The 24388-nt window shown below is 39.0% G+C and overlaps 1 protein-coding gene across 3 annotated transcripts in view; it reads right to left on the bottom strand.

The window, feature by feature from the left end:
• The window catches only part of nnt (nicotinamide nucleotide transhydrogenase), a 71553-nt gene that overhangs the window by 22818 nt on the left and 24347 nt on the right, over positions 1 to 24388 (bottom strand). For all 3 annotated transcript variants that reach the window (XM_051681684.1, XM_051681683.1, XM_051681682.1), the window contains exons 7-15: positions 19446 to 19633; positions 17055 to 17188; positions 16241 to 16432; positions 13623 to 13776; positions 9473 to 9634; positions 4382 to 4492; positions 2239 to 2384; positions 1863 to 2058; positions 1197 to 1430 (exon numbers count right to left, since the gene is read on the bottom strand). In XM_051681684.1, coding sequence (XP_051537644.1) covers positions 1197 to 1430; positions 1863 to 2058; positions 2239 to 2384; positions 4382 to 4492; positions 9473 to 9634; positions 13623 to 13776; positions 16241 to 16432; positions 17055 to 17188; positions 19446 to 19633 — 1517 coding nt within the window. The remainder of the gene's footprint in view (positions 1 to 1196; positions 1431 to 1862; positions 2059 to 2238; positions 2385 to 4381; positions 4493 to 9472; positions 9635 to 13622; positions 13777 to 16240; positions 16433 to 17054; positions 17189 to 19445; positions 19634 to 24388) is intronic.

Genomic DNA, 24388 nt, shown 5'->3' with positions numbered 1-24388 from the left:
GCTCAACAAGTTTGTGATACAGTTGGATTGGATGATATATACCGTTTTCGACCCCCTCCTACGCAACTTTCAGCTAAGCTAGAAAAAGAAACGCAAACAAGCATAAAAATAGGAGTTCTAATCTTTATCAGTGTGGGCCTCCAGGATTTAGAGGGATGGTAGTGGCAGTGGAATGGGAAAGCTCCTGAAGATAATGTGTTCCAGCTTTGAGAGACAAATGGAAAATGACTGGGGGGTGGAGGGACTAATTAGTGCCAAATTCTGAGAGGTTCCGCCTGGCCAAGATTTAAACACAAGGCATATGTGGCACCGGTGAGTCGGCGAGTTAACAAACAGAGGCCACACTAGACAATGAGGATCTGGATTGCACGTTCAACATTGAGGCACTCTGCCCTCAAATATCTGAGGAGTGATCGAAATGAACAGGATAACTTTACTACACTTACTTTTTGGACATGTACCATGGTAGTATTCTTGGAAGTACATTGGAGTACCATGTAAATACCATAGTATATATTATCATTGTAACATGGTACTGCCACAGCACCTTTTTTAAGGGTAGCAAGAAGGGGTGGGTCACAATGGTCAACTAGTCAAACAACTTACTAGTGAAATAGTGCGGTTGACTAGTTTAATTAGATTTTTTTTAACCCAGGTTTTGATATTTTAATGGGGTGCTTTAATTAGAATGCTGTGCTTTGGCTGTAAAAACAATTTTCACCGTAATACCCTCTCGGCAAAGTGGTCTTTCAATTCAACCCCTTGAAAAATACCACCTCTACAGCCTCTAACCCTAACCTTGAGACAGACTTCTTTGGTCATTGCATTGTGACTTGCACTCTTTTTGAGCATCCTGCCATGAGAGCTGTGTTTAAGGTGGTGTTGATTATTAAAAATAGTCCAATGCATCTTGAGACCCCTGCATTCTGTTACGTTCAGTTGCACTCATCTAGCTGTTTTAAAACGCAAGAAAGTGTCTTATGTAAAGGCTCCCTTTAATCGGGCTAAGTGAACCTGAAACCTGCTTAATTATACAGGACGTCCCTACGGTGATTAAGTCAGAAGTCGTTTAGGGTAACCAACCGGTCCATTACGAAAATATGTAGCTTTCACATTTTTGGAGACAAATGCAGAGGATCCAACTTCTGTATCAGCAACAAAGACAAATTATGTTAAATGATAAAAACAAGTAGGACCTTGAAGTTTGCCGTAAGCCACCAGAGAGCCACTAAAGGTGACTCCACCAATGTAGGTCCCAAGGTAGGCCACGATCTTGGTGAGGTTGGCTGCAGGATCGGTTGCAAAGTGGGGGTACTCCACCATGTACTCTGCCACGCAGGTGAGCACAGCCGCCAGACCCACCAGACTGTGGAAAGCGGCTACGAGCTGTGGCAGATCTGAGATCTGGATCTTCTTGGCAATGGCCAAACCTGCAAAGGTAAAGAGAACAAGAAGCAGAGAATTTAGGCCTGCTGGTAAATGGGTCACATCCGATGTAGCAGTGTGTGTGTGTTGATTCGCGTCTGGAGAGCAGGTTGGGAGAGGGGTGTGCAGGGGGCATGTTTGGGGCGGGCTGAGACCTCAGGCTGGAAGTTAGCATCTGGAATCAAGCAGACATTTGGTTTGAGCTGGGGCTAGTCGGGATGGTTTAAACTCCATTACAGCAGGTTTCCAGGAATAATTAGCAATTTAGATTAGACATAACTGGCTACAAGGAGCGATCCCATGCTGTGTGACTCACACGACCTGATGACCATTACCTGGGGTTGTGGGGCAAATCACTAGGTAATTTCCAATTTACATACACGCACTCTGAGGTTCAAAGGCCTCCGACTCAAGAAGGAACACACACATATACTCACCGGCACTGCCACCCACAGCCATGGCTGCACTCATCTGTGCCATAAGCTCAGGAGAAGGTTTCAACACGCCAAAAGTGGCGGCAATGCCACCGGCCACTCCGATCATGCCCAGGGCGTTACCAAGACGGGCTGTGGACTGGGTGGACAGACCACCCAGAGCCCCCACGCAGCACAACCCAGAGCCCAAGTACATCATCTGCACAAAGAGAACAAGGTTTACAGGAAATGAAGATATACTGTATATCCCCAAGAAAGCACAGTTATGATTATTTTAATCTATTGACACTCCTTGTTTCCAGGGCGAAGGGATTTTAAAATATTATGTTGTAAAATGGGGGGCCTTGAAGTACCACTGACGTAAGTGACGCTCTCTTACCTGCTCAATGTTGTAGCCAGTTTGAAGAGCCACCCCATAGCCACCAACAAACAGACCAGCAGGAAGAAGATACAAGTAGTTGTACTCTGGAGGATCAGTGGGCCGCTTGAACATGTCCAACATCCTCTGAGTGACCAAGAAACCACCTGATTAAACAAACAGATGGTAAGATCACAGTACACACACTTATCGTCAGGTTTATGCTGTCATTCTAAGCTTTGTATGTTTCAATGAGAAATCAGCTGTCACTTTTAGAACATAATTTATTTTAGTAGTGTGTGTGTTTCAATAATTTATCAATATTCTAAAGTCAAAAATCGATATTTTGTGTCACATATTTCCGATTCACATTTGTGGCACTAAAATGTGTGTAATGACTAAACGTACAGTCGCATTAGGTCAAGGTCGTCTATTTTATTCATTTTTTTTTTACTGGAACTGACGTGCCTATGCTCTACGCTACTATGGCTGTATGACGAAGTAAAAAAGGAACGCAAAGCACCAAAAGTTCAATGAATGAGAAACAAATGAGAAAAAGATTGCAATATCACAGTTTTCATTCGTAATACACTAAATTTAAGAATCACAAATTATTGTATCACCACACAGATGTCGATACAATCTTGTATCGGCAGACCCCTGATAATTTTCTGCACTAAATTTACATTCAGTCATTTAAACTTGTGTAAAACATCCTAATTGAGGAGTCACTGAATGATTCCACGATTAACGAGGGGAGTCACTCATCTGCTGCTCATTAGTGAAGTATTTTAAACTGCCATGTGATTACATTTACGTTCATTTTCCTGGCTTGCACCGTCCTACCAAAGCAACTTACTAGAACAATTACCAAACCAAAGCTTTTCATTTCAAACTCAGACGGATATCCAGTTTCACTCAAACCTTGGCGACCCATTCCTTGGAGGATTCCGTTAAAATACTTCAACTCAGAAGCAAATGCACTCAGACTGTCGAACACAATGTATACAGCATTTAAAAGAATGTTCCGTTTTCCCACAATTAAATAAGAGGGATATCCAGACATCATAGCCGGGGCCAAAGAATAAAATATGTTTTCATTCCTGTCATAAATGGAGCAGGTTCACCATAAATTCCTTGTCTTTTATTGAAATTAAATTGGAGAGGGCAGTTGTTATTTTTTCCCTACATACACTTGTAACAATAAAAGTAGCAGAGAAGAGCATAGGAAAAAAGCGACCAGAATCTCCATATTTCTAACTGCCACAGGTTTATGGGTAATGGGACTATGGGATGAAACAACGTCTACGAGAAATGGAAATAATAAAAACCATCTTTAAACTGAAATTAAACACTTGCCTTGTGAGAAGATAAATATATAAATTCGGACAGTTTATGAGCACTGGAACACACACTAAACATTAGAGCATGATAAAAAATGTCTGTAAAAACCTAGTAGCATGCCACTAAATTACTAACACACCCTGTGACCTGGCTGGGTGTCTTGGCCCACTGGACCAGCATTTCATATGTAGAATTCAACAGGATGGAGGGGTCACTGGATTCGGGATGGCATTTTGGCCACCTGCCCATTCCAAGCCATTTTTCTCCTTTTCCTCCTTAATGGCCTTTCTGGTTGTTTTTGAGCGGACTGATTTATGACAGGCCAAGGCGCTTTGAAGCAAAACTGCCATGCTGACATTTCCTGTTTCAGGTGTGAGGTTTGTCTGCTCCACCCAGACTAAACCATTCCACCTAGAGGGAAGGGGGGAATATGCCACACTTCTCACGAACACAAGATGCAGGGCAGCCAGAGGGCACAGGGCAGCAGAAGTACAGAGCACTCCCCAGCTGGCATCTGTAATCTTACTTAACTTTCAGCCTTCTATATTTTAAGCCAAGTACACACTACAAGACTTGGGCTCGTTGCCCTTTGTTGTTTTAAGACTCCTACAAAATGCCCTGATCCCAGCTAGAGACACGGCACAACGGTCAACAACTAGCACATGTTTACATAGAAAAACAATTGGGAAAAAAAAAAAAAATGCAGAAGAATGCAAAAAAAAAAAAAAAAAAAAACAACTCTTAAAGAGTTGGCTTTAGCAATGTTTTATCTTTTCTTTTACCGTTGCCAGATATGGGATCATGTGTTGTGTGCACTCACCAGCAATGTTGACAGAAGAGATGAAAGCAGCCAGGACAGCCAGGGTCTCAGCCGTGTTGCTGGGGAGGTATCCACCACCCATGAGGGAGAGGCCACCAACAGCTGTCAAGCCTGCAAACACACGCAAACACTGCTAGTTTCTGGGAGATAAAGGCTGTGCACACACAAATTAAAATAACTTGCTAGAACTGTTGACTAATAAAGCGCATACTGGAAATCATCTGGTCAATTTGCCACATTTCATGGAAATGGTATCTGCTGCTGGATTAGCTTTACTCCAAATGAGAAAAACAAGACATCATATAGTTAGTGTTGCAGTCATTTTTTTACCCTCTAGTAAAGTTTGATTTTACTAAAAGCATATTGCCAGATATACTCAACCTTGCAGATGGAGTTTATTTGCATTTTTCAGGGGTGTATTTATTAAAAGATTAGCATAATTTTTAAGTAGGCAAGAGTAGACCAATATAAAAATCTTCTTTTGTATTTAAAATATTACGCTACATTGTGACGTACAATAATGCCTAATAGGTGTTCTTATCCTTAAAGGGAAAGTTCACCCAAAATTGAAAGTTCTGTCATTCCCCTCATGTTGTCCCAAATCCCCATGACTTTCTTCCATGGAACACACAAAGGAGACAGAATGTTATCCTCAATCACCATTCATGCTAATTGTATGACAAAACTAACAACATTCTCCCAAGAAATCTTTTTTGTTGTTGTTGTTTTCAACAGAAAAGAGAAATTCATATGGGTTTGGATCATCATGATTCATTTTATGGGTGATCTTTAAAGCAGGGGTACCCAATAGATGGACTCCAGTCCGGAACCAGACTGAAGGATACTTCAATCCGGATCGAGATCTAAATCTTAATGCTAATTATCGGACACCTGGCTTGGCTAAGTGATTGTGTGAGCATACGTGTAGACGTGCAGAGCGGGAAATATTTCTCTCTAAAATGGGAATAAATTGCATCCAGCGCTACGTGCTTATTCCTGCTCTCCGCACGACATGAGGCGCTTCATAAAGCCTGATGTTAGGAGCCTTTTTTATAATAAAAACCATATATTTGTTCTAATTTTGTGAAAATCAGAGATGTCATCATGGATGGCAAGGAAAGCCTATTTACACTTTAAGCAAGTAGTATTTTAATGCTTCACTGTTATGTAAATTGTTTGTTTGTTCATAGATTCTCATTTTAAGGAAAAATGGTCAATTCAGACTTTAAAATTTGTATACATTTTCTCTCAGGGGACACCCCTGAACCCCCATACAGTAGTTTTATCCTTCAAAAGGCCTCCTATATCCCATACACCTTCTATATATTCTGAATGTAAAAATATTTAAAAACAAAAACTGGACTGCTGTCATTCAGCTTCAAAACTAACTACCGATCTCATCTTTTAATATTCATATTGATTAAATATTTTAATCCTTTGGTAGAAGATCCCTCAGACCCCTTTACTTTGGCTGTCTCTGGGCCCCCAATATACTCATCCCTGCCCAGTTTTGAAGAGACTATTTTGACTGTTTAGGATTTATTTTTAATTTCTTTACAAAGTAGGCTACTATTGCTGCCAACGTGGCAAGTTATTAAAACTATTGAAAAAATATATATTATATAATTTCATAGCCATATGACTACTGACACCATGCAAGCTACGTATTATCCAGACCTCTGCTGGGAAGGAATTGTAGAGACCGGACCTCTTATAATTTTAATGGAATACCCCTGCTTCAAAAATCACACAAGTCAGCATAAAAGTAATCCATAAGACTCCAGTGGTTAAATCAATGTCTTTAGAAGTGATGTGTGGGTGAGAAACAGATCACTTTTATATTCTTCTTCTTGTGTTTTTGGTGATTCACATTCTTCATGCATACCGCCCCCTACTGGGCAAGGAGACAAATTTCAAACAAAAAAAGACTTAAACATTGATCTGTTTCTCACCCACACCTATCATATCACTTCTGAAAATATGGATTAAAACACTGGAGTCCTTTTGGATTACTTGTGACGCCTTTATGTGCTTTTTGGAGCGTCAAAATTTTGGCACCCATTCACTTGCATTGCATGGACCTACAGAGCTGAAATATTCTTCTAACAATCTTCATTTGTATTCTGCAGAAGAAAGTTATACATACCTGTGATGGCATGAGGGTGAGTAAATGAGAGAATTTACATTTTTGGGTGAACTGTCCCTTTAAGTACATCATTTTCCACCTGTGAGATCCTTACATTTTATTTTGGAACCTAAAAAACTGGTTGCGGACCAAAAAAAGATTAAGATCCCCTGTATTATGCAATACACTTCACACTGGTTCAGTGCACACAGTGCTCAAAACAAGTCATTTGTAACTCGTTTTGATCAGTGATTAACGAGGACAACACTGGAATTCCAGAGGGAAATCTGATAAGAATCACCTCTTTAAAATCGCTTTCAAATGCTTCTGCAGCGTCGACTCTTGACTGACCAAACCTGAGGTGGCCCTGTTAGTTAGTGGTCTCTTAAGTCAATGAGGTGTGTAACTGTTGCTAAGCATTTCCTATTACTTTGTAATTCCGAAGTTAAAATTGATCACAGACTAGACTCATGAGCCAAGTGTACACTACCACAATGCTGCAGGAAATGCAACAGAAGATTTGTAAACCACCGCAGGCACGCACCACCACACACGCACCCAGACATGCACATGCAGAGGTCTGGATATCTGTATAACAAAACCCTTGGATAAAAATAAAAGATGTTTGAAACCATTTGAAATGTACAAGCAAATTTTGTTTTATCCTAATTTTCTATTATTCCGGGCTGGATAAAATTTCCGACTGTCTGAGCCATCAAAGATCCACCACTATGATCAAAAGGGTGAAAGCTATGAGGTATTTGGAAAGAGGGGCTCTTTTAAGCAATGACACATTCAGTGAGTCACGGTCATATTGCCTAAATGGACCCAAAACCAATATCCAATAGCCTAACTTCATCCACAAGATTCCTTAGATCAGATCTTCAAATGTTCAAACAGTCTTATATTGAGATATGGAGATAGTAGATCATTCTGATTCACCAGTTTCAGGTAGATTAAAGAGCTTGAGAGGAACTCTACTCCATCAAGAGCAAAATCAAAAGTAACTTTATGCTTCTGGAAAAGTTCTCCCACACTTTCAATGAGGGACAGAAATTCCACATTAGTGTCTTAACGTCTCGGTAACTTTTTGTGCGAGTTTTATTACTTCTGGCACAGTAATAAGCAAATCCCACAACGGACTCACATTTCCAGTCCTGTGAAAGACACAAAGTTCAATAAGTGTCAAATATGTAGCGTTAACACCTCATACACATAAGACAAGGCGAAAAAGCAAGAGACTGTCTCCACAAGACTAATAAACTAATTCAAAGGAACTGTGCAGTAGGTCGAGGAGAACTAATTGCTTCGGTTGATTCGCCAACACTCTCAATCTGAAGTTTACAGCTCTCTTGACATAAATGTCTCTTTAATGTAGACCACCAAAGACTCGTTAAAAAAAATGAAACCTTTCCTGGTCTTAAGACCTGCTGAGAGAAATGAATAAAAGCTTAACGAAGCACAGAAGCATCATTGATTTGCCTGGCTGTTGGTTACATCCTCTACTTCAGTAGACTACTGAAGCCTGGGCTCTCACATCTAGATTAATGAAGAACTTAAAGGGTGGGCCACCTCGGCCCGTCAAAGACACTAACTCAATGGTGGGAAGAAGAAAAATAATTAAATCACCTTTAGGTGAATTAGGTGACATTTTCTGCTCATTAAAGCAAGTGGGTAATTCACACCCACTTGAACGCTTTGATGACCTGTGCTTGTAAGCGAAAATAAAATTTTAGATACCAAAGAAAACAATTTATTTCTTTTTGAAGCACTTTCATAACTACAGCCATACTAACTTAGGACAAAAATATTGTGGCATTACTGGCATACATGGAAAACTTTCAACCTTTCACTGCAGCAACTGATACTTCATTTCTTTAGTAGCAGCTTCATTAGTAGGCTTATGTAGGAAGACGATAGAATATTATACTGTTTCAGTTGTTAATTTAAGTCAAGATAAAATACCACTAACAACCCATTTTACTTCCATAATGTCACAAGTCCAAGTGAAACAGGATATTGAACGAGTAAATAAAAAAAATGTTTGACAGGACTTTATTTTATTCATCGGGAGTTGATTGGATTTATAAAAGTGGGCGTTCCATACCAAACCTGAGCCAGGCTTTAAAGTCAAAATAGCTACCCAATAGCCTGCACAGGCTAGGTGACTGTGCAGTCAGTGGAAAAGGAAAGTAGTGCCAGAGGCACAGCAAGATCATTTAGAAAGATTACAAAAGACAAACTTTCTTTTTCCTTTGGAATGGCGTGCACTGATAAATAATGCAGAACACAACCAGGAATGTTTTGATGTTTATTAACAGAAATTTTATTAAGAAACTAAATAGGGTCAATTTTGATTTCATTTTGACTTCACGTCAAAATGAACCAGTTTCTGGTCTGCCGGAACTAGGAACATTTATCATGATCTATAATTGCAAAAAATGTAAAGGCATCTACGCTAATATTATTCTATTTGTTTCCCTGTCTCAACCTCGGGATTCATACCCCAAGGTTACCAGAGTCAGACAGTTTTTAATTTTAAACCATGACTTGCACTGCACATAAATAACTAATATTGGCATTATATTTATGATGTTAGCCAGAGGGGAACTGGCCCCCACAGTGAGCCTGGTTTCTCCCAACATCTTATAGAGTTCTGTGCTCCTTGCCACAGTCGCCTTCGGCTTGCTCACTGGGGTTCTAAATACAATTATTATTTAATCATTTATTTTTATACACAATTTACAATCATATTTAATCAAACTACACAATGATGACTCTAAGACTTCACAAATATTACTTTCATTTTCTGTTAATGCATGATTTTCTGTAAAGCTGCTTTTAAACGATGTGTGTTGTGAAAACTGCTTTACAAATAAAAATGACTTGACGTCAAAGTTAAAACAGCTCGTTAAAACAAATCATCTAGGATTTATTTATTCTGGGGTTTGTTTTAAGTAACTTACCTGAAATGGCATTTGTAACTGACATAAGTGGCGAGTGAAGAGCAGGAGTAACACCCCATACGGTGTGGTATCCTACAATTCCTGCCAGGCCAAAGGTTGTAACCATCTGAGTGAAAGCAGCATTAGGAGCACAAAGCCCAAGACCAATCATTGAAGCCAGACCTGAGAACAAATAAGAAATTCAATTTCAACAAACATTTTGTTGTCCAAAAAAGTTTGGAATCTGATATAATTTATTTAAAAAAAATGTTGGTAGGGAATAAGTCAATACAAAAGTTTTTGTAGCAGTTTTCTTTTTTTTATTATTATTTTTTTTTTTTTTTATCTTCCCTTAATAAATGTTTTAACAAAATAAAGGGTTTTAGAATGCAGAAGAGAGAATAATCAGCTCTGTCGCTGTCCACCAAAATCAGAATAGGGGAACACTAGGGCTGCTCAATTAATTGCATATGATATGAGCATGTGCAATTTTTAAACGGCAACAAGGTGCAATTGTATTTTTTACTCAGAATTCTGTGATGTTTATTCGCCATTCTAATTGGTGTACATATTCTGAACAGACGAGATCTTGCTAATCAGAATGAAGTACACAAAAAAGGTCCCAGAGTGAGAGAACAGAACAGCAATCGGGAAGGTGGAAAAAGAATAAAGAAAAAAAATGCATAAAGAAAAAACAGACACTATCATCTATCACTTATGCAAAGACAATTTTTTTCTCTACCTGAAATGTGTTTATAAACAACGAAAGTTCTGAATGTAAAATGTATGAATAGTGTAAGGACGAAAACGTGGCATACTGATAACATAGTGAAAGTTTGATTTAGATTTTTTATATATTGCATATTTTGGGGTCTATATATGAAGAACTACCATTTACAATGTACAGGTAGGTTGAACAGGCACCCCTGCATTGCCAACTCACAAAAGCCAGACATTCACTTCAGAAAGGAAGGGTGACTATAACCTTAATCATATCATTCCAGTTTCCTGGCATTCAGAAGCCAAAAAATGCCAAGGTGGTATGGAAAACAAAACAGCTTGTGCTGCAATTATGTGATCAATTCTGATTTCAAAAGGCAGTGATTTTCGGTCTTCCGGGCAAGTCAGGATTCTCCGTAGCTAAACTCATACAGATACGGCACACCATGAAAGGGAAGGAAGATCACATTTGCATGTTTGTTTATCAGCCGGTGTTTATTTACATGCAACTTGTATTTGTGGCTTGTCTGAGGAAGTGAACTCTTTGATGTTTAGCCAGCGCTGTCTCTCCTCACAAGTGCTCTGGCTGTCTGCAACCAATAGAATTAATTTGTCTAGTTTTTTTTTTTATCAGGGCTTTTGAGTCTAAACACATTTTTAGGGGGAAAAAAAGCACCAAACAGAAGAGCTGCCATTTCTGTGATTTCTAAGCAATGAAGATGGTTGCAGGGGTCTTTAACATGAGATCCGCATTTATTGTTTAATCTCAAACTAATTTTATGTGATTTGTTTTTTCAGTGTCTCGCACAGAAGCATTACATACACTGGTGGCCAAAAGTTTGGAATAATGTACAGATTTTTTTCTTATGGAAAGAAATTGGTACTTTTACTCACCAAAGTGGCAAGCAACTGATCACAATATATAGTCAGGACATTAATAACGTGAAAAATTACTATTACCATTTGAAAAAAATGTTCAGAACTTCTTAAACTACTTCAAACAGCTCATCAAAAAATCCTCTACATGCAGCAATGACAGCTTTGCAGATCCTTGGCATTCTAGCTGTCAGTTTGTCCAGATACTCAGGTGACATTTCAGCCCACGCTTCCTGTAGCACTCGCCATAGATGTGTCTGTCTTGTCGGGCACTTCTCACGCACCTTACAGTCTAGCTGATCCCACAAAAGCTCAATGGGGTTAAGATCCATAACACTCTTTTCCAATTATCTGTTGTCCAATGTCTGTGTTTCTTTGCCCACTCTAACCTTTTCTTTTTGTTTTTCTGTTTCAAAAGTGTCTTTTTCTTTGCAATTCTTCCCATAAGGCCTGCACCCCTGAGTCTTCTCTTTACTGTTGTATATGAAACTGGTGTTGAGCGGGTAGAATTCAATGAAGCTGTCAGCTGAGGACATGTGAGGTGTCTATTTCTCAAACTAGAGACTCTGATGTACTTATCCTCTTGTTTAGTTGTACATCTGGCCTTCCATATCTCTTTCTGTCCTTCTTAGAGCCAGTAATTTTTCATGTTATTAATATCCTGACTATACATTGTGATCAGTTGAATGCCACTTTGGTGAATAAAAGTACCAATTTATTTCCATTAGAGCAAAATCTGTACATTATTCCAAACTTTTGGCCGCCAGTGTAAATAAATATATATATATATATATATATACTCAGCAAAAAAAAAAAAAAAAACATCCCTTTTTCAGGACACTGTATTTTAAAGAATTTTGTAAAAATCCAAATAACTTTACAGATCTTTAATGTAAAGGGTTTATATAATGTTTTCCAAACTTGTTCAATGAACCACAAACAATTAGTGAACATGCACCTGTGGAACGGTCATTAACACACTAACAGCTTACAGACGGTAGGCAATTAAGGTCACAGTTATAAAAACTTAGGACACTAAAGAGACCTTTCTACTGACTCCAAAAACACCAAAAGAAAGATGCCCAGGGTCCCTGCTCATCTGCATGAACGTGCCTTAGGCATGCTCCATGGAGGCATGAGGACTGCAGATGTGGCCAGGGCAATAAATTGCAATGTCCGTACTGTGAGAGGCCTAAGACAGCGCTACAGGGAGACAGGAAGGACAGCTGATCATCCTCGCAGTGGCAGACCACGTGTAACAACACCTGCACAGGATCGGTACATCCGAATATCACACCTGCGGGACAGGTACAGGATGGCAACAACAACTGCCCGAGCTACACCAGGAATGCACAAACCATCCATAAGTGCTCAGACTGTCCGCAATAGGCTGAGAGAGGCTGGACTGAGGGCTTGTAGGCCTGTTGTAAGGCAGGTCCTTACCAGACATCACCGGCAACAACGTCACCTATGGGCACAAACCCAGCTTCGCTGGACCAGACAGGACTGGCAAAAAGTGCTCTTTATAGACGAGTCGCGGTTTTGTCTCATCAGGGGTGATGTCGAACTCGCGTTTATCAAAGGAATGAGCGTTACACCGAGGCCTGTTCTCTGGAGCGGGATCGATTTGGAGGTGGAGGGTCCATCATGGTCTGGAGCGGTGTGTCACAGCATCATCGGATGGAGCTTGTTGTCATTGCAGGCAATCTCAACGCTGTGCGTTACAGGGAAGACATGTGGTACCCTTCCTGCAGGCTCATCCTGACATGACTCTCCAACATGACAATGCCACCAGCCATACTGCTCGTTCTGTGTGTGACTTCCTGCAAGACAGGAATGTCAGTGTTCTGCCATGGCCAGCGAAGAGCCCGTATCTCAATCCCATTGAGCACGTCTGGGACCTGTTGGATCGGTGGGTGTGGGCTAAGGCCATTCCCCCCAGAAATGTCCGGGAACTTGCAAGTGCCTTGGTGGAAGAGTGGGGTAACATCTCACAGCAAGAACTGGCAAATCTGGTGCAGTCCATGAGGAGGAAATGCACTGCAGTACTTAATGCAGCTGGTGGCCACACCAGTTACTTTTGATTTTGACCCCCACCCCCCTTTGTTCAGGGACACATTATTCCATTTCTGTTAGTCACATGTCTGTGAAACTTGTTCAGTTTATGTCTTAGTTGTTGAATCTTTTTATGTTCATACAAATATTTACACATGTTAAGTTTGCTAAAAATAAAAGCAGTTGAAAGTGAGAGGACATTTCTATTTTTGCTGAGTTTGTTTATAACATCTAATGTATAATCCCTGCTCTCTCTCTCTATACGGGGTCTTTGGACTGAAAAACCTCTGCTAAAGTGGGTAAAAGGACACAAATAAAAATCGAATTAATCTAAAAGGCAATAAAGGGGCCATTTTAAACGTACGATAGCCTTATTAACATAGTTGAATGAAAGAGACCGCCAATGCAGCTGCCTTTTCCTCTTAAAATACATGGGGAGCTGCTTTCATATTAGCCCCAGGGGACCAGGAGAGATCAGCGGGAAGAGAGAGGCAGAGAGGGAAGTCGGACTGTGATTTACCTCCGGTGTAAAGCCCAGCAGTGTTTAGGGTGGCTCTGAAGGGCGAGACAGTGGCAGCCTTTTCTTTCTCCAGCTCAAGGACACTCTTTTGTTTCGGAGGTGCAGCCACTGGGACGTTTTTAGGCTGTGGTGCAGGGAAAAGTATTTTTCCATCCTGAACATAGAAAGATGGAGAGTCAAAATTAAAATTACACCAACACTCATCCGCTTGACAGCTAAACTAGTGCCAGAGTGACATTAAGTTATAAATGTAAAATTGCTCACATCCTTCAGCTTTAAGCAAGGCATTTTAAGCAGCCAAAGTGTGAAATGTCTGTGCCACTAGTGTGGTGGTTCCCAAACTGCAGGTTCCCAAACTGTATGCTGCCATGTTCGGTTAGGGGTGCCACAGAATCTCTGCTCAGTTCAATATTTTAATTGCTGGGGTGCCTGGGTAGCTCAGCGAGTATTGACGCTGACTACCACCCCTGGAGTCGCGAGTTCGAATCCAGGGCGTGCTGAATGACTCCAGCCATGTCTCCTAAGCAACCAAATTGGCCCGGTTGCTAGGGAGGGTAGAGTAACATGGGTTAACCTCCTCGTGGTTGCAATTAGTGGTTCTCGCTCTCAATGGGGTGCATGGTAAGATGCACGGATTGACGGACTCAGAAGCGGAGGCAACTGAGATTCGTCCTCCGCCACCTGGACTGAGGTGAGTAACCGCGCCACCACGATGACCTACTAAAGTAGAGGGAATTGGGCATTCCAACATTGGGATATATATATATATATATATATATATATATATATATATATATATATATATATATATATTTTTTTATTTTTATTTAATTGCTAGCGAAGTACCGGCAGTACCAAGAACTAATTTGGTACCCGCGCACTGCGAGTACAGCTGGCTGCTTTCAAACGCTCACGTGTATGTCTGCGCGTGTGTGCTCGTGTCTCGCTGAGAATACGGTTAACTGTTAAATACGCTTCTTAGTCAAAATGCCCCTCTTGAAGAGACAAAATCTGCCGTGATGCAATATTAATGTAAACATAGCCATTATTGTACTGTATCACGTGAGTGTAAGCAGACAGGACAATAATCTTAAAATATCTGAATTGTGCAATGTGCAAATGCAACCTAATAGACCTGCTGCTGTCTGTTATATCCTTAATATTAATCAAACAGCAATATTGACAAGAAAATAATAAAAAGACTCACTGTCTTCGGCTGGATATCTCTAGTAGCTTTAAGCCCAATACATTTTAATGACAGGTCTACTTCTCAGTTAAACTCTGATAGCATGGAATTAATAGCCTATTAAAGGGACAGTTCACCCAAAAATGAAAATTCTCTCATTATTTACTCACCCTCATGATATCCCAGGTGTGTATGACTCTTTCTTCACCAGAACGCATTTGAAGAAAATTAGAAAAATATCTTAGCTCAGTAGGTCCTTAAAATGCAAGTGGATGATGATTTCACTTTTGAAGCTCCAAAATCACAGACAGTCAGCGTAAACGTCATCCATACAGCACCAGCTGTTAAATTAATGTCTTCCAAAGCAACACGATCAATTTTGGTGCAAAAGAGATCAATATGTAATTAGTTTCTTAACTATAAACCATTGCTTCCGTTCTGCAGCGGTATGCACGTGATATAATTGCGTTGGCATGTGAGACGTGAGAACTGACGCATGTGTGACACACCCGGAAGAGCAGTGCTGTTTATATGTGAGGGGGAGGAATGCTGTACAGTAGCTTGGTTGGTTTTGGTTTAGATCTGTATTTATCTGTTTCTTTACTCACAATGGTGCATTTGTGTGTTTATCCTGGATGTCTCAACTGAGTAAAGAACATGAGATTATGTCTGTATCATGGTAATGGGAATACATCACACAAGAGACTGCTTGGACTCCACCCTCTCGTGAAGCTTACCGGAAGCGTTGGAATACAGGAAAAAAAGTACTTAAATATTTATATTTTTTCGCACCAAAAGTGATCTTATCACTTTAGAAGACAATTTAACCACTGGAGTCATATCGATGATATTTATGCTGACTGTCTGTGATTTTTGGAGCTTCAAAAGTGAAATCATCATCAACTTTCATTTTAAGGATCTAATGAGCCAAGATTTTTTTCTTCAAATGTGTTCAGCAGAAGAAAGAATGTCATACACACCTGGGATATCATGAGTGTGAGTAAATAAGACTATTTTCATTTTTGGGTGAACTATCCCTTTAAGTTTAACAAACCCATCTAATAATATCTATTAGAATAACGATATCTAATAATCACACACTAAAGATTGTCAACAATTTAAGCATTTTGCATTACATTACTACTTTAATGTTTTTATATTACGATATTTAATGTTTAATTGCTGCTGTAACTGAGAAACGTAGAGCACTGTTTACTCTGTTCTCTATTTTATTACTGGCTCTTGAATAATTACTTTAAAAGCATGAAGCAATCATTACGTTAGAAACGCTTATATACTACTAGTTTTAATTTAATTTGTTAATATTTATAATATATTAAATATTTTAAGCATTTTTAAAAGCATATTTGTTTCTTTACTTATTTTTCAGTGGTTGGGGTGCCGTAGGAAATTAAAAAAAAAAATTCTTTACCTGCATAACTACTGAACCTCGAATGACGTGGTCCATGGTGCCATAGTCAAACTCATTTTTGACGTCAAAGTAAAAAATGTCCTTGTCTGGGCTGATGGCACGAATAAGTTTGATGATGTTGTTGGAGTACAATGTGCTGGCCTGAGTTGGGAGGCGACTAGGGAGATCAGTGTAGCCGACGTGGATCACACCCTATGGAACAGAAAAGTACTAGCACTTTTAAAACATTTTATTAAACAGTTAGTCATAGAAACATGCACAGATATACAGTACATAGCACCAAAACATGTATAAACATTTTTGCTGATATTTTATGTATGTTATGCATTGCTCCTGAAAGTAGTGGTATTCCGCTAAGGCATTGTCATTACAATTACATGAACTAAATATATATTTAAAAATAAATAACTATTATTTATTTTATATTTTATTAAAATGAAGTATTAATACATCATGGCAGTATAGTTTATTAGATCTATCAGTTTAAGTAATAAATATAATATATGGTGAATTATTAATTTACTAATTTATGCTAAAAAAAAAGAGAAAAACTGTAAAAAAGATATAATTACTATATTACACTACAATAAAATATTCTAAATTGTCATGAAACTAAGGCCATGAGATGTCACTATACACAAAAAAACAAACAAGAAATCCCCTATAAACATCCAGCCATGTTCTTGACAGGCTTAACACAAAAATTTGGACAGTGAATTCTGAAGTTACTCAGAACAACATATTCCCAAACCTTCCTGATAAACAAGAAAAATATTGCTCATGCAACACCCCTTGCATGTTGTACTGTCCTCACTTTGTGAACTGACAGTTCTCCAGGAACCGTGGTCTCGATGTTACCCCCAGCCTCTGCTGCAAGGTCCACCACCACTGAACCGTCTTTCATGGTTTCAACCATTTCCTTAGTAATCAGCACAGGGGCCTTCCGACCTGCATAATAATTTCATCACAGTGAGATTGGTAAACCAAAACCATGACTGATTATGCATTTAATAAGAGTCCTCTGATCTGCCTTTTAACCATGCAACCTAATACACAGATAAGCTGCTTTGCGGCTGGTCGGTTTTAAAACAAATAAACAGATTTTTCTGATACAAGTTAAATGAACTATGCGCGTTTTACCAACCCGAGCATGCTAAAAAATTGTCAGGTATGCAATTCGTGCATACATTTGTATTGTGTACAAAAAGTCCTACTAGATGCTCCATAGTGGCTTCAGGGATGAAAATAATATACTGTGACATAGGAGTGATACCAGGGATGTTCATGACCATGAAAAGTCACAGGAACTGTATTCACAAGTGCCAGCGGTACTGAGCAAGCAACACAGAGAGTGAAAAGACAGCTTTCTGCCAATCTCAAGCATGGAACGACTCTGTTATGACACTAGGGAAACTTGGTAAACATTTCCGATTATGGACAAAGGCTGATTTTAATTAGCTTTTGGTCATAAAGATTGGGACAAAACATGCTTAAAAGGAATGTTCTGGGTTCAGTACAAGTTAAGCTCAGCTCAATCGACAGCATTCGTGGCATAATGTTGATTACCACAAAAATTCATTTCGACTCGTCCCTTCTTTAAAGGTGCACGTGGTTAGTTTTTGGTAATTAAAGTTTTACACAAAGACATTAATACAATTTTTTAGAAATATGTTGAAAATGATGTAGACTTACATGAGATCAAGACTACAGTCATATCAAAAACCCTATAAAAGCTGTTTAATTTTACATAGAGCAGGTCACCCCCTCATGGGCACTGTCATGTTACAAACACATGGCACTGTGTCATGTAATGGTCATCAATGGTACCAATGATCGTACTGTATTGATAAACAGGAGTGTGATCCACAAGACAGTCCAAACAGAATGGAAAAAAAAGTAGAAAGATAGATAAAATGTCCAAAGAAAAGAGGTCCCTGCTGGAGTGATTAAACAAAAAGCTACGACCCACAGCACTCGGCGCGGATCACGGATAAGCATTTCGATTGGATTGAATAGAAAAATGTCCGTTACAGGGATGTGTGTAATATGAGACGGATAAAAAAAAAGACTAAAAGTAACAAAACAGAAGATAAACAAACACATTTGGTGTGAAGCGACAGCACTCCAGGACGATGGGTATCAGTATAGTCCAAAACCACAAGTACTTCTGGGACCAGCTAAATCCTTGCTAAAATCTTACTTACTGCACCTTTAAAAAAAGCAGAAATTTGGGTTCCAGTGAGGCACTTATAATGGAAGTGAATGTGGCCAATTTTTGTATGTTAAAATACTGTTTCAAAAGTTTAGAGACACAAGACATCAAGTATATGCGTGTAAACATGATTTTAATGTGATAAAAATCACATACTAACCTTACTGTGTAAATTTATAGCCAGTTTTTACAATTTCGTTACCATGACGATGTAATGTCAACAAACCCTAAAACCCTAAAATGACAATTTAACAACTTTACAGCACAAATAATACATGACTTTTAACCGAAGAATTAATGCAAGTGCTTTTATAAAATTATAACTCACATTTCTCTGTTTAAACCCTCCAACAATTTGCCACATTCACTTTCATTGTCCCCATTCACTTCCATTGTAAGTGCCTCACTGTAACTTCGGTTTTGACTTTTTTTAAAGCAAAGGAGGAACGAGTTGAAATAAATTCTTGTGGTAATCAACATTATGCCACAAATGCTGTCAACTGAGCTTAACTAAGCGGAACATTACTTTAAGATGAACATGAACCATATCTACAATGCCAAAGCCGTTTGATCTGTAAATTAGCTTTAGTTTAAGGGGAAATTAGTAATTTGAGTCACTAACATCAAACAAAAATAGGCTATGTTTGGGATAGCTATCATATTCCTAATGCTCCCTCGTTTATCAAATTACTATTAGGCAGAATGTTAGCCTCAGTCACCATCCACTTTCATTGCAACTTTTCCATAGAGTAAAAGTGAATGGTGACTGAGACTAACATTCTGCCTAACATCTCCTTTTGTGTTCCATGCAAGAAAGAAAGTCATATGCATTCGGAACAACATGAAAGTGATTAATGACAGAATTTCATTAAAATTTCATTTTCAGAGCATCACCAAAAGCATGATCACTCATCTGCGTCTGTCAGTGCAGAGAAGGGTGTACGATGGTAAAAGAGGGCATGGGGAGGGAATGAATCTTGCAGGTATGCATACCGGGAATAAGCGCAGTACTGATAAGGATGTCAACATCCAAACACTGCTTGGCAAACAGCTTCATCTCTGCATCGATAAACTCCTTGGACATCTCCTTAGCGTAGCCGCCCTGGCCTTCCCCTGACTCCTTAATATCCACCTCCAAGGGTTCGGCACCCAGCGACTTAAACTGCTCCAATGCAGCCGCTCTGGAGGAAGAGGAAGATGAATCAGACACCAGGAGGACACGAAGCTGGGCTGGACAAGTGACATAAACAGATGTAGAGTTCGTACAAGGGATAATATACAGTTAGCCAGTCATACAACATTTCTACAACTTTCTGCTATGTTTGCAAAATGCAAAATGTAAAGTCTTTTTGACATTATTTTAATCGGACTACCAAAAGTTGATTTAACACAACAAAAAAAAAACAAAAAAAATTATAATAAAATAATAAATAAATATATATATATATATATATATATATATATATATATATATATATTTATTTTATTTTATTTTTATGATAACTGGACAGCACTTCTAATTTCACAACATAGCACCTGTTTGTTACATTTATAGTGGAACAATACCTACTTAGTATGTTTAAAAAGAAATAGTAGGAAGTGTACAATGTATACAACACAGTTTTGACACACAAAAAATATATTTTAGAGTATTTCTAAGTAGTATGTATTAAATTTCAAAACTAAATTGTTAAATTGATGAATAAAACGTATATATTTTATTCATTTAAATTTGTTAAAGATTGCTCAGTTCAATTTGCTAGGAGTTTTCTTACCAAATTGAAATGTGTAAATCTTAAAAATAGTATAGAATAATATTTTTGAGTGTAGAAAAAGGCTAGTATTGCACTATACACAAAGGCTTTTTGAGAGCATTTTTATTAGTGTAATGCACGATACAAACTTCCTACAAACTAGAATGGAACATGCTTTTTACAGCAATGAAAGTTGGTGTACAGATGTAACAATGTTAAAGATGTGCTGTCCTAATTTGGAAGCGCTCTTTATTAACTGTAAGCCTTTCTACTCGCTGCGGGAGTTTTTCTAATTTATTCTGGTGTGTGTTTATATTCCTCCACAAGCGTGCATGAATGCAGCGCTGCAACAGCTGGCTGATAAAATCACAGACACAGAACAACAATACCCAAACTCACTTATTATTATTATTCAGGGAGATTTTAATAAAGCTAACCTCACCCATGAACTGCCAAAATACAGACAGCACATTACATGCCCCACCAGAGACAAAAATACTTTGGATCATTGCTACACAACAATAAAGGATGCATATCGCTCTGTCCCTAGAGCAGCTTTGGGACTCTCTGGTCACTGTCTGGTTCATCTTCTTCCAACCTACAGACAGAAATTAAAATCAGCTAAACCTGTAGTAAAGACTGCAAAGATGGAACAATGAAGCAGAGCTGGAACTACAAGCCTGCTTTGACTTCACTGATTGGAGTGTATTTGAGGCTGCAGACACCAATCTGGACGAGCTCACAGATACTGTTACAGATCTGTCTCTATGAGGATATGTGCATTCCTACTAGGACTTATTAAACATACAACAATAGCCTAGTTTCCATCCACTTTTCGCAATATTTTGTTATCAACAAAGTGAAAATGCGTAAAAAATGTGAGAAATTTGCGGTCTTCTGCTTGTTTCCATTCAAATGGCCTTTTATCGTTAAAAATGGTGTGTGTGATGACGTCATGCTTAAAAAAAAAAAACTGTGTCGCATAAGTTTTGGTTAAGCACAAAAGAAATCTGTCCTTAAGCCGTTTCCATACAGAAATGTGTTTATCGCTAATTCTCCTCCCAGATGTCCCTAATTCTTTTCCTCAGAAGTTTTGATAAAATGGGGAGAATACTGTGACAATCATTGAAATTAGCCAGCATACTCTCATTTTAATTTCACAAATAAAAGCAATCAGAAGATGAGGAATTGCAATCAAAAGGGAGCAGTTGCCCTTCTGATAGGACTGTAATATTGGTCCTTATGTTGCGCCTATCTCAGGTTGCCACTGGTTCCAACCTGAAAGCAAATCGTCATGGCCCTGTTCAAGCTGGCAACCTGCACCAAGTAGTGGGGGAAACTTTCGGTCTTAGTTTAAGGACCGACCATCCATCCATGGGTATATGCTGTGTGCACAGCAATTAAAGAAAAACTGATGCGGTGTAATATTAGGGTTTACATATGATACATTCCTGATATTCTATAGGCTATTTTGAACAATCATCTAATGCCATCACAACTGCATTATGTCCCGCATATTTGTCCAGCAACTTTTAAAGACCAACTGAACTTGACTGTCATCTAAAATTAATTTTAGCATCATAATGCAATTTACATTTTCTGAAGAAGCTCAGCAAATGCGATCCAAGGTAATGAGGGTTAGATTTAAAATATTTAAACGTTTTAAAATGTTCAAAAGCTCATTTTCTGAAAGTGAACTCAGCATTGGACAAATAGTTCTGATAGTTTATAGTCTTGAGAAAAGTGTAGAACATTCTTAGAATGTCATTCAGCTGACTTTTTTCATCTACAGATCAGGGTAAGGCTAATTTAAGTTTGTGTAAAGAAAAGGCATATATAGGTCTAAAAATATAATTTTTTTCATTTGGTAATTTATTTTTTTGATTTAACACTTTTTTCATTTGGTAATTTATTTTATTTAATACAGGGAATTTTGCCAGCATTTTTCCAAAAGTAAGCTAAACAATAATTTTATGGAATTGGGCTATGTTAGAGTCTTTTCTCCTAGTATTGTGTATTTATTTTTAATTTAAAACATCTTTGTGCACAGAAATGATATGTTTTTTTGTATAATGGGCTAATTCTGTGACTGCCGTCTATTATTTTGAATGGTGTGGAAAAGCAACTTTCATAAATAAACAGATGGCTACCGTTATTATATTAATCACAAAGAGTGGCCATTCATTTGTTCTCCGTTCACTTGTCCATGTGCATGATATGAGATATTTGTGTTGGCACTCCTGCAAGTGTCATGTTTGCAGCATCAGATCTAGATGCCGTTAAGATCAATCCATAATCACGTAAAATAAATTAGCTTTCAAGGATGTATACCGTCGTCATGATTCACACAGGCTAACGATTGGGGCAAATTCTGTCATGTGACACTACACTTTTGCGTTAATGCCAATAGAGTTTATGCGCTAGAGTTAAACGGAAAAATATTATGTCGACACTTCTGAAATTTTAGCGATAATTTGCATTTCCATCAGCTTTATTTTGATGCGCTAAAACATTTTTCGCAAAAAATCCTTGGATGGAAACGTAGTTAATGACAAACCATGGTTTACAGCAAAACTCGGGCAGTTTCCTCAGGCCAAAGAGGATGCTTACAGAAGTGGGGATAAAATCTTGTACAATCAGGCCAGGAACATAAATGAATAAGGAAATCAGAGTGGCTAAAAGAAGCTACTCTGATAAGCTGGGAAAAAAAGTTTCCCGCTAACGACCCTGCATCAGTGTGGAGAGGCCTAAAATAATTTACTAACTTCAAGACACCATCCCCCAACACTGTAGGGAACCAACAACTGGCTGACAACTTTAATGTGTTCTACTGTAGATTTGAAAGGCCCAGTCTCACACCCCACACCCACTCTGACCTTCAATTTACACAAACATCAACACCTCCTGCAACCCCCCTCCTGCTACTCAACCTGCACTTAAGATCTGGACACTTTCTAGATTTGCTTATCAAGCAAACAGGTCTGTGGATGATGCAGTCAACATGGGATTGCATCATATCCTGCAACATCTGGACAGACCAGGGACATATGCAAGGATCCTTTTTGTGACTTCTGTTCAGCTTTCAACACCATCATCCCAGCTATTCTCCAGACTAAATTACACCAACTCTCTGTTCCCATGTCTATCTGTCAGTGGATTACCAGCTTTCTGACAAACAGGCAGCAGCTTGTGAGACAGGAAATTAACTTCCAGCACATGTACGATCAGCACTGGTGCCCCCCAGGGATGTGTGCTCTCCCCACTACTCTTCTCCCTGTATACCAATGACTGCACCACCAAGGACCCCTCTGTCAAGCTCCTGAAGTTTGCAGACGACACTACTGTCAACGGCCTCATCCAAGATGACGATGAGGCTGTATACAGAAGGGAGGTTGAACGGCTGGCTCAATGGTGCAGTAAAAATAACCTGGAGATGAACAAACTCAAAACAGTGGAGATGATAGTGGACTTTAGGAGGAACACACCAACATTGACCCCGCTCACCATTCTAAACAGCACTGTGGCAACAGTGGAGTCATTCAGGTTCCTGGGCACTACCATCTCACAGGACCTGAAGTGGGAGACCCACATTGACTCCATTGTGAAAAAGGCCCAGCAAAGGTTGTACTTCCTTCGCCAGCTGAGGAAGTTCAACCTGCCACAGGCGATGCTGATACAGTTCTACTCAGCAGTCACTGAGTCTGTCCTCTGCACTTCAATAACTGTCTGGTTTGGTTCAGCTATTAAATCAGACATCAGAAGACTACAAAGGACAGTTCGGACTGCTGAGAGGATTATTGGTTGCCCCCTGCCCTCTCTTCAAGAACTGTACACTTCAAGAGTCAGGAAAAGGGCTGGAAAAAATCACTCTGGACCCCACTCACCCAGTCCACTACCTTTTTGAACAGTTGCCTTCTGGACAGTGCTACAGAGCACTGAGCACCAGAACCAACAGGCACAGGAACAGTTTTTTCCCTCAGGCTATCCATCTCATGAACAGTGAAAATTGCCCCATTGAGCAATAACTATGTGCAATACACAGCTTAGTCTATTTATATTTATCCAACATACCCTACCTCTTCTGCCATACATTCCCTTGCATCTGTATATAACAGATTTGTATTTATACACACATATATATATATATATATATATATATTCTTATTGTGTATTTCTATATAT

The sequence above is a fragment of the Myxocyprinus asiaticus genome, chromosome 40 (genome assembly GCF_019703515.2).
Source record: "Myxocyprinus asiaticus isolate MX2 ecotype Aquarium Trade chromosome 40, UBuf_Myxa_2, whole genome shotgun sequence".
Lineage (NCBI taxonomy): Eukaryota > Metazoa > Chordata > Actinopteri > Cypriniformes > Catostomidae > Myxocyprinus > Myxocyprinus asiaticus.
Note: the sequence above shows the minus strand (reverse complement) of the source record. Positions and strands in the feature narration are given on the sequence as shown.